Source organism: Pempheris klunzingeri, chromosome 2 (assembly GCF_042242105.1).
Source record: "Pempheris klunzingeri isolate RE-2024b chromosome 2, fPemKlu1.hap1, whole genome shotgun sequence".
NCBI lineage: Eukaryota > Metazoa > Chordata > Actinopteri > Acropomatiformes > Pempheridae > Pempheris > Pempheris klunzingeri.
In genome coordinates this window covers 7,993,610-8,005,624 of record NC_092013.1, presented here as the reverse complement: position 1 = coordinate 8,005,624, position 12,015 = coordinate 7,993,610, and the positions used below count along the sequence as shown (strand labels likewise).

Below are 12,015 nucleotides of genomic sequence, written 5' to 3'. Positions count from 1 at the left end.
TTTAAACGAAATGTTCTTGTTTGAATGGGCCAAAAATTCAACTGCAGCTGGTAGGCCTGTTTCTAACATAATATAACCATCTAAAAGTGAAAAATAGAACCATAAGTGCCTCATTGATCATGGCATTAATGTTACTGACTTTTGGAGGTCCTTTCTTGAGATTGCAAAAAATCCATTGATACCGAATATGTCATGCTTGCTTTGTGGGAAAGAGGCTAAATATCGCTTCCAAAGTTGACCTTGCAGTTGAAGCAGCATTTGAGCTTCCTACCCTCAGCATGAGGTGAGAGGAAAATGGCCACCATGTGAGTATGGTAAATGCTGTTCCTTAAACTTCTGCTATTAGAAAAACTTTATTTCTCAGACTTGAAGGAGAGATGATTGAAACGGATGGCCTTAACATTTACTTAATATTGAGCTATGAATGACAGATTCACATTTTAGCGTTGAAAGATGTTAAAGATATGACTCAAACAACATGCAGGCAATGTGGTTTTATCAAAACGTATTTTAATGCAAAAATATCTTTAAATATTGCATTTTCCCCTCAGAATTAAAAAAGAAAATCTTCCGTTCACAATTACATGGGATATATACAAGTTTTAATGCATCACTTTTCGTAGGTAGGTATAAGTGTGAATGAATACTTATACTATATACTTGCTGTCAGCTGTGAGAAAGAAAGGGTGGTGTCTTTTTGTTCAAAGACAATGTGATGGTCACATCCAGTTTTGGAATGAAATGTAAAGCAAATTTTGTTGAACTGAAATCAAATGCCGCCATAACCACAAAGGCTGTGTACGCATGGTTTATGTAGTGGTTTCCAACTAGTCTAGCCTCAGGGCCTGAGTTGTCCTTTTGACATCAGGTCAGGGTCCACACACACACAGTACCAGTGCCAATTTAACACCCATTCAGCTTATTTTCTTCCATCTATTCCACCTGTCAATGGATTTAAACCCAGGAGCTTCTTGCGGCGAGGAGACAAAGCTAACCACTGTGCTACCCTTTCATTATAGTTCACACACCTAACACCACAATAACTTAAGTGCAACTGGGGCTAAAGGCTGAATAGAAGAAGGTGAATTTGGAGCTACGTGTTCTGTAAAGTTGCATGTTGTTGTGTCTTTACTGTTTGGGAAGCATGAAATAGTACTTCAAAATAAAACCATTGCTCCAGAGGTCAATTTCAAAGTAGTGATCTACTCACAATCGGCTCTACCTGTTGGGAACCACTGGTTCAATGGATTGTGGAGGATAACAGACAAATGGATAAAGTGGAGGGATTAAAATGACAATAAACATGATTGACAACATTGTAAGGCATTTGTGTAGAGACAGAATTATAGTTTCAGCCATAATCATGTCTTTAACCCTTTAACCTTCTGCTCAACCATATGGTAGAGCACATTTTGACTCACTATATCTTATTGAAAACATGTTTTACTTACGGCATCTCAACCGTTTGGTTGAGGCCAATATTTCAAAAAATGTGGGGTCTGTTCTTAAAAAAACATAGATTTTTGTGATTAGTGCCGCAAGGAAATAAAATATATAAAGAATAAATTTTTTCATTGCTTTTTTCTTGGTGAGGACGTTAAAGGGTTTTAACCAGACAAAGTCTCCAAGTACATTAATATGGTACGTTAGACGGGATATATAAAAAAGACTCTGTTTCGTTTCAACACCGTCTTTACAGTCTTTACACTACTCACAGCAAAGATATGGGACAATTCAAATCAAAGACTCTTTAACTTTGGCCTTGGCAGTCAGAGCACACTAAATAATTCAACACCAGGCTATTGTGTGTTTCATTTCAGTGTGTCTCTGGTTTGTTATGCCCACTGATTCCACTTATTGTTACTGTACAAGGAGGAGCCTGGACAATTTCACCATCTGTCATCATGTTACAAAAGCTGCTGAAAGACACAGTCACTGAATATTTCTTTTCACATTGTGGCCATCTTGGAGGCCTTTGAGACTGTGACGATGGTTAAGGGCTGCATGGATAGGCTGGCTTGGCTCTCAGTAGTTTTGTTCTGATCAGTGACACCATCATTCCTCCTAAGAAAAGGATCATTGATGTGAGACAGCAGCCATGCAGTGTCAGAAGTGAGAGAGATACTGAGGACCTACGTTGAGTTCTGCAGGCTTCCAGAAAGGTTGGGCAGCAGCAGCAACAACAACAACAACGACAACAACGACAGTAACAACAGAGCACATCATATACCAGGACACAACACTGTACCAAGTACCTAGCACTCCTAGCACTGCTCGAGATGGCGAGTGGAAAGACAACATGCTGTGCCAGAACTAAAAGCACATGTGGGGAAAACTAGTGATGAAAAAATGCAAATCCCAGTCATCCAAATACTCATCAAATAATCATCAAAGCTGATTATTTTGAACTTTTGTCAATGCTTTTTGTCACCATAGTTTCCAGGCTTAGAGATGAAAAACAATTTATGTATTATGTAATATTTTGTCTAAAATGGAAACTAAATGATAAAAGCATTGCATAGTCAAAGGTTTTCTACATGATTGTATCGAACGTTATTGCACAATGCCTATCACTACAGTACCAAAACAAATTAAACCATGAGACAATATACGGCTCAAGATATATAGGAATAGAAATTGCATATTCATAGCGCTATTATGGCATAGTTAACCCCTGTTACCGTAACAAGGACATTAAATAAGGAGAAAAATAAAAAAATTTGTATTTGGATAATTCTACAATCAAGCAATAAAAAGGTTTTGCTTTATTTCATCAAGAAGAAACCATGCAGCAGGGAACACCAAATCAAAACATGCAGAAACAGAAAAACATAAACACTGCCGCCATTAGACCACAGATAAAAAGAGTTTGCCCAATCTCATATCCCTTTGAACACCATATTCCATCAAGCAATATTTAGTTTTCACATTTTCAGAGCCACTGAAGCCAATAATTCAGATTTTACTCAAGACTGGCCTCCATTTATCTGTGGTTCAAGGTTAAAATATGTGTACTCACATGTTTGGACAGGTCTGGGCTTTTGGAGTCGACATCATACCTGAAAGAAAAGAAAATGAAAGCAGCAAAGCCATGTTAGTCCAAAGAAGGTGGAGAAGACTCTTATCTAAGTGGGGACGTTTTGCTTGATATGTTCTATGTTGGTTTGTTTTTGTATGTTTAAAGACATAGTGTGCCTCAAACATCTAGGCGAGTTAAAGGGTATGACAGTAAAGGGGAAGAGTATCGACTGAAATTAAATGTGAGAGGAAAGAAAGATATCAAGATAAAAGAAAATACGATGATATTTGAATTTGCTTAACTGAAGAGCACAGTATCTGAAGGGGTGGGTGGACATCATGAGAGATCTTAAAAGACAAATGTGTAAAATAAGATAAAAGATAAAAAGATCAAAAAAGGTCAGGATCTCAGTGTCTTGACAGATGTTGTGGAACAGAGTAATTGGGGAAGGGTTTAACAAGATCCATTCTCCTCTTCCAGAATAATGAGTGGTGGACCTAGTCTGATTTGCATGTGAATATAACGCTATTAAAGTGAGGGGAAATGGAGCATATGTGATGCACCAAGATTAAACATCTGATGAAACGATAGATCCTGTTCACCTGGAGATTAATCAGGCACAAATAGACAGCAATGAACTAACATTAAGAGTAGAGGTTCATGAGAATTACATGAGAATAACATATTGCCAATAGCCACACACTACAGTATTCATGTTTTTCTCTCGCTATTCATTGAACAAAAAAAGATTAAATGATAAAGAGCTGCCAAATTACATCTGTTTTTATAGATGTAATTTGGCATTGCTGTAGAAGATGTAAGGGTTGTGCTATGGGTCATTCAGTTGATGGAGCTTTGAGAGAATGGTTGTTTGTATCATTTGCATTCATGAAAGGGCTTAACAAATCACAGTAAGTGCTGAAGCAGCATTCCTGCCTGTAAAAAGCTTGCAGTTAACCCTTCAAGCTGGCCCGGTATCAGGCCACATATGCAGGAATGATATATTTTGAAATATGAGTTTTAAAAAATATGACTCTTGTCAGAAACAGATTAAATTGGAGTGAGAAATCATCAAGGAGAGACAGAAACACTGAAAGAGGCTGCTTGATTAAAACTGCAAGTGGTTTCAATCAGTATGAAAATCACCTACATGTCACAAAAGTTATCTTGACTGTTGATATGTGGCTTCAGCCTCAGTCTTTTAGCATGATGTTATGTAGGTAGCCATTCAGTGCATATTTAAGAGTCCTTTACTCTTGTTTTTAAAATAAAAAAGTTACCTGGAAACATTAAAAACTCCATGTTTTACAACAAGAATCTTCATAAAGGGCTTAAATATGCACTTAAATATATGATATTGTGCTATAGGACTGATTCTAAACCTAAATATGTGAATAAAAATGTAATCAAAATGTTCTAAAATTACCCACAAGGGATGATTTTGATATTTATCAAAGGAAAATGTACTACTATAAGCAATACAGAGATTACATTCATGCTTTAATGTTCATATTGTATGCATCATTTTACAAGAGGAAGGATGTAATGAGGAAGAATAATGTAACTCTCTAAAATAAGCTTCGGTAAAATTCTTTTGTATTTGTATTTTTGGTTTTATAAAGGATAAAAAAGATACAACGTCCTCCAAACTCTTGGTATTTTGTTCTTTTTAGAGTCCCATGCACATCGTTTCAGCATGTGAAGAAAGGCAAAGCTTGACAGGCGTGCCGTGGTTTCTAAGCTATGATTGGGCAAATGCTGTCCAGGGGCAGGATTTAGCGGTCGATCTTTTAAGACCGTAAACGCAGGGCTCTCAATCAGCAAAGAACAGAGAGCGAGAACAAAACATCATGGTGTGGGTGGACAGAGGGCAGTTTGGAGAATACAGTGATAATACGACTTCAAAAGAAATCACTCACAAGTCAATGCGAAGGTTCTGCTTCTCTTCAAAAAAGTAGTCCATGATGTACTTTCGAACAAAGTCGGGGTTTAGGGTGTTGTCTATCACCTCCGTTCTGCCAAACTGTAGAGGTAGAGAGACAGATGAAGGTCAGGAGACAAAACTGATGGAAGGAAAAGCAAAAGAATAAAATGCTATTTAATAAACAAATACAGTTGATGCTGTTGTCTCCTTGCCCTTTATCTTTTTTTTTTTTGCTCTTTTCCTCTCTGTCTCAGACACTCTCTTATTACACATACATACTTAGAAATTTACAGCAGCCTGATTAATGGAGGTGCTTTCACACGGTGCAGCGGTGCAGAGGAAGCCAGGGGTGTGTTCCCTGCTTCCTTGATCCTCACTCCTCTCCCACATTAATTACAGCAGGGTAACTAACTCGTCAACCCCACAGAGAGAAAGAGATAACGACAGAGGTGAGGAAAATGTGTAGAGAGAAACAAATTAGGTGGACTTGGAGAGAAAAATAGAGGAAAAAAAAGAAAATCAGCTTAAGAGGTATGAAGAGCAGTGGGAAGAAAAGGGGCCAAACTGGAGTGGGGAGGTTCGGACAGAAAAGGAGGGGGGCAGTGGAAGTGGGAAAAGAGTGGGAAGGGAGAGGAGGGGAAAGGCAGTGATTAAGGCTCTTCTAATTAGTGGGAATCTCATTCCCAGAGTGCCAAATGCAGGGAGATATGCCAAAGAAAAAGCTGGCAACGATCCACAAACCCACATGCATATACTTTACAAACAGCTGATCAACAGTTTCAAATGTGAGATACAGTACATGCATAAATCATTTAAAGCTTCCTGGAATTACCCTTTTTAATCAAACACAATCAAAATGAAGTGTGAAGATTTGATTCTTGAGGACCGTTTAATTATACAGTCATTTACATTAAACATTGGTTTGGCACAAACACAAATAGAATCAGTGAGATTGTTGCAGCTGTGACCTACTGTACAACATACCACAATTAACAGTATCATTAATGGACATTAACTGAAGGCATTAATATGCTTCAGCTGAAGTCTGTCATTCTCTATTTAAACACACATACAGCAAAATAAAAGTCTTGATTTTGATGACTACCCGAGTGAGCTTCATTTATTTACTTTTTTTTTTTTATTTCCTCAACACGATTGATGAGATTAACTACAACCCACAGACACACAGTGAATCTGGGGCTTTTGGGGGGCAGTAATCCATCTTTTATTGTAGCTCACAAGAAAAGAATTTCCCGGTAAAACATAACTACATGACTGCCTGTGTTTAGTGACCGTCTTTGACATGACATCTGATTACTTACAGTGATCACTGTTTCTCTGCTTACATTTGATCCTTTTTTTCTTTAACACATAATACATTTTAGAAAAATAACACATGAACACATGTGGAAAGACTGTGGACTATGTTGTTAAACTGTTTTTCACTGTGTTCAGGTTTTTTTGGCTCATTGATGCACTGTTATCACAGTAGCATGCCAAGGGGGCTAATTAATGTGAGACAGCAGCCCCACTGCCCACCCCCCTCATGAAAATAATTGGAGGCCTCTGTGTGGTGTTTTTAACCCTCAAAGACATGTTTGCACCCTTGGCCGACATTACTGTCTGTCAGAGGCTATAGCGGGTTCAGTTTTAAAGCTAGAGTGAAGATACTAAGATAAATCCATTGGTACCAACCATGGGGATCCAAAATAGGATCCAAAGTTGAGTTAAATTTGGGGGAAAAAAAATGTATTGTCATGTATTGCCATTTTCAAAAAGGTCCATTTACCTCTCACCTCAAGATATCTGAATGACAGGTTGCTACCCATGAGTCTGGCCTTTACAAACATGCCCACTATACGCTAATCCCATGCAGCTTTAGGGAAAAGATCGTACAACTTTTTGCATGAATATAAATGTTATTTTTGCCCATTCTGAAATTGTTTATAATATTTCTGCATATTGGTCCCTAAATACCCTTAGAATTGCATAGACTGGGTATGATAGGAAACCTGAGACTCTTGTGGATCAGCCTAATTGTATTTATGTGCGGTGATGTGTGATGATGCTATATGAAATGACTTCTTATGACCTCTAGGATAATCACAGCCTCATTAAACTGTACAACCACAAAATAGAGACCTAGGGCATTCAGAGGATGTATGGGTTTCCTTGGTATGTTTGACAATATAGGGGGATGAGCAATTTCCAGAACAGAGGTGTTCACCAGAAAAATGCAACCCTTACAGAAAATAGTGCTGTTGAAAATATTAACCACTTCCCTAATACTATATAAAAACTAGATCATCTGTATGTGAGAAGCTCTGCCCCAGGAAGGCAGTAAATATAGTGGCTGGTGACACTAACCTAACATTACAGATAATTGAGTCCTATCACTAGAGTGTGATGTTGAACACGGTGGGGATGGCTCGCAGACCAATGGGAATATCAACAGGGCCAGCAAGGGTTGAGTACTGGTTTGCAGGTGGGAAGGGTGACTGTGGACCAGGCCACACAACCGGTAGCTTGCACTCACAAACCTTCTCACACCGCCAAACAGCGGTACACTCAGCAGAAGCGGCCAACTCAAGTGCTTGCACTAGCACGCCTGCTAACAAACCTGCGGCCAAAACTATCTGGAGTGCCTGTGACATCTAATGTAGTGCTAACAGAGAGAAGCTGCTCTGACTCACAGACACGTCTCTCTGGAAGAGATGCCCCGTCTGCAACAGCAAAGCAGTCAACACATGCTAAACTGGTAATGCTAGGCTAGTTAAAGCTCCAGCATCAAGTCTATAGTGATCTAGACTTAGTAGGTCAAAGGTAATAGCAGTAAATACCAAAGGAACCATGAAAGACTTTGAAAGAAATCAGGGGATAAACAGATTAAACAGCAGCTATCGGTCTTGTGGAGATTGTGGTGGGCGTGTTTTTAGACAATCCTCCTGGTTATAGCGCCATCAGCAGACACGTGTTTCAGAGCAGAGAAAGCTGCTTATCGTTTCACGATTTTAAAATCTATTTTTAAACACTTGCCAATTTTTTTAGCATTCAAATTAGGCAGGCCGTTTAATGACACATTTTCCTACGGTGTGAGAAACTCAAAACACATTTATTATTTCTTCACACAGACTTTTATCTTCATCTTAATCCTTCATTAATATTGTAATAAGTACTGGAGTGGTGATTTAATTCATGCAAGAGCTGGAAACAGAGCCGTGCTACACTGTGTCTCTTGCCTGCAATTTACAACAAGATGCAAAATCTGTCATACAACTCCAATGTGTTTGAGCCAAACATGTCTTCTTTAATTGGAAAGCTGCCAAACTCTACTATTTCAATCAATGTCAAGTAGGCATTTGCAAGTAGGAGTCGTGTTTGTTTTTCCATAATGTGGACGGGAGGTACTGTAGGAGGATATGTGAGTTAATAATCAATACAGTGAAAACACCAAATACAATACATTGTGGGCAATTAGGACGCCTCAAAGGCTGTAAAACCATACACTTCAAAGCTGTTACATAATGCTGACCACCTCTTTGAACTTGCTATTTAAGGTTGTCTTTTTCTATGTGTGAGCCCACTGACTGAAAATCTAAATTTAAGACCAGCTAGAGAGAAAAGTAGAGAAAAGGACACGGATGTTGAATGTGTGCGCCGCCCAGACTTTCTAAGAGACCCTGAGGTGTTGATGAAGCTGTGAGTACATGCTAGTACAGAGGTGGGTGATGGCAAAGATGAGCTCCATAATGTGATTTCCCCACTGAGAGGGAGAGACAATACCGTGCCACAGAGTTCATTAGATACTGCTGGGCTGCCGGAGCTGGCTAATAAGAATCTGGCATGAAGTCTCCGACCAACACCCTCTACATGTAGGCTACACACACATGGTGTAGAATAAAGGCCCCAGCACAGGATAGCGATAACAAGACATGAGTCTAATCCTTCATTATCTTTGTGGTTCTTTTGCTCCAAACCTGACAAAGATTTCATTATCTTCTTCCCCAGAGCACAAATGAACCACCAGTGGGGATTCTTGCCAAATGAATGTCCTGTAGCTCTTTGGCCAACATGGATTTTTATTCTCCCTGTACCATGTTCAGTAGACGGTAACCTAGTGCTGGTATAATAACGGTGGAGTCTTGTGTTCACACAGAAAGGGGTAAATTGAGAGAGGCGTGTAGACAGAATTTTTTTATGTTTTGGCCCTCAGTGAAAAGCACTGGGTTGTGTTTAAAATTCCCCAAGCAAGAGAGAGAAACACACGGAATATTGAACAACCCCCCCCAGGAGTAATAGAGTTGTGGATACCTTAGCTGCCAGAGCTGTGATTGTGTGAGGGTGCGACATGTGCACACATATATGGTACGAGATACATACACACATGCAGCAACACACACACCAGTGCAGCTACTCACACTCACATAGAGTACCAACAGTATGTGGAAACGTCTGATGTCACAATCAAACTGGACAGTTATTCTTTCTCCCTGCATAGATGTCATATTCGCTAGACGCTTTTTCTCCGCAGTCCAGGCTCCTTCTCATCTGCCTTGTCTCGTTACTGTATGTCTATTATGTATGAAATGCACCAATGGTCAAAGCAAGGGATCATCTTTTTTTTATGTGATATTGTCCTGCCCGTTATGTTGAAATAATGTTGGGAAGATGCGCAATGATGCAACATTTAAAGAATAATCAGTAGTTCGCCACTGAAGTAACGAGCCTGTTTTGAAAATGTGAGGAGTAGAAAGCACAAATGTTGGTGTTAAAATGTAAGGAGTAAATGAAAAATTGTCAGCAAAATAAATACAAAAGTAAAGTAAATATGCTTGGAAACTCAATGAAGTATTTATGCTTTTGTGGGTTCTTTCCTGACAACAGTGCTGCGCTGATGTACGCAGGTTATTATGCAGGCTGCAGTACACTAAAAGCTGTCAAATTACCAAGGTTTGTCTCTAACTTCCTAATACCAGCCCTGAGCTGTGAGGCAAATTTGGGCTGTGGGCCCAGTTGGACTTGGAGGTCATGTGACGCTCACTGGCCCAAAAAGATGTTGTCATTACAGTCATTACAAAGAAGAAACTGAATACAACAGAACTTAATCCATTAGGCCCAATAAAAGCAAAAAACTGTTTGAACAACAGTATTGGTAGATTATTTTTGTGCCATTTGGGTGTGTGTTTCTGTGTGCATAGCCAGCAGGATGCCAAAGAAGGACTGTAATGTGCAAGCTTTATGGACCTAAAAGAAAAAAAATACCATTTTTGGCAGATGGACTTAGTGAGCAGCCTTTATGTGAATTAATGGAGCACCGTCATAGATTACAGTATCGAGTTCTCTTAATACATCCATGGTATGTTTTCAAATTTTTATTTCTTAACAATGAAACCATGAATCATTTGAAGAGGAACTCCACAACAAATGATATTTTGCTATGCATGCATAATCACATTATTTTTATTTAGCATCAGGCCTGTTTCACACCACTCAGGGTGTTCACACATGTGCTCTGTTACCTGCAACTGTAACCGCACTCAGCAGTGATGTCACAGTGTACCGAAGTACATTTGTACATCACAGCAGCAAGGTGAGAGGTTAAACCACTGGAGGTCAACAAAAACAAGATTTTCAGGGACAAATCACTTGTCAGTCATCATACTTAATAATGACAATACTTAATTTGTTGAGCTCTATTTAACTTTATTCAACTCCCAGAATGTGAGATTGAGGCTGTTTTTCTTTAGTGCACCTGAGTTACACAACAGCTTTTACACTTCAGTAAACATACTGAACCCTCAGGGAGTACAGCCTCTGGACCAGGAAAAACCCCTCCAATCAGCCCAAGCATGAAATCACCCTAAAAGTATTTCCCCACCAAATCTAGAGCAAAAGCACTTTACCATGCAGGAGAATGAACTCATGCCACCCCAAAGGAGAAAGAGCACAGATGATTCACTTCTGTAATCTTGTAGCAAAAATGATGGAGACATTCTTCATGCAATCAAGACCTTTTATATAGCGCACCAGCTGTATCAACAGGACAGTCATTATGACTTGCACGATAAATAGAGGTGAAAATCATCAAATGTGACCCAAGCATGACAAGTATGCCAGAGGGTCCTGTCATAAAATGTTATTTAGAAGTCTGTGGTGAGTCACCTGTTTGGCTTGCTTAGTCTTGGTCACAGGTTTGGTCAGTCTCACACAGCGTCACCTGGAGCCGCATCAACACCCACCACCTCTTAACGATATGATTATGGTTGTGATGGCTTATCTCCGCAAGGAATTGACTGCTTTAAGTGTTTCTATATTTGGAACAAACCCAGCGAACATGACAGAATGAAGTGTATTTTGACTTGAAAATAAACTAAGATGAAATGCTCGTTATATTAATTATGTTCCTGTGGAATAACAACCTGTCTTACAATGAGCGGTTGCCAGACTAGAACAACAAAGTGCCTTTTGTGAGAAGTGCAAAAGCAAGTTTTATGACGGAGAGATCTTTACATATGCGTACGCCTATGCTTTAAGCGTATGCACATATGCATACACATTTCTTCAAACACATGCACACAACAGATTTCCCTGCAGTCCCTGAGCAACATTTGACTCAAAGCCCACACAGCCATCTGCTTTGAGCGGGTAAACACACAAGCAGGCAATGAGGGTCATTTGACTGTATGAATACATATGAATTCCATTAAATTCTGATCAATTAAATACCTTTTTTTTTTACCTAAAAAGCCCAGTTTCAACTAAAATACATTTTTCAGTTGACCTCATCCAGGGAAGATTAGCATCTATGCAAAGACTCTGTCTGCTCCCCTGCGGGTGTGGTGCCCTAACTATGGACATCATACATCAGTACATCATACAAGCTCACTTCAAATAATCCAAACCATCCCTTTCATTTAAAAACCATAAAAAACAAGCAAATGTTGCTCTTGGTATTTATCATGGTCTCTCTCCATTCTCTGCTTGTGAGAAATGTTGATCCATTTTGAACAGACTTGTTTAATATGGTCAATCAGGACGAAAAAATGACCAAGCCAGTGGTAGCATTTGAGAC

At 39.2% G+C, this 12,015-nt stretch overlaps 1 protein-coding gene across 2 annotated transcripts in view; it reads right to left on the bottom strand.

The window, feature by feature from the left end:
- The window catches only part of cpne5b (copine Vb), a 116,910-nt gene that overhangs the window by 76,594 nt on the left and 28,301 nt on the right, over positions 1–12,015 (bottom strand). The window contains exons 4-6 of one of the 2 annotated variants that reach the window (XM_070852147.1): positions 4,939–5,042; positions 3,020–3,059; positions 2,137–2,151 (exon numbers count right to left, since the gene is read on the bottom strand). In XM_070852147.1, coding sequence (XP_070708248.1) covers positions 2,137–2,151; positions 3,020–3,059; positions 4,939–5,042 — 159 coding nt within the window. The remainder of the gene's footprint in view (positions 1–2,136; positions 2,152–3,019; positions 3,060–4,938; positions 5,043–12,015) is intronic. The other variant, XM_070852139.1, reaches the window with a different exon arrangement.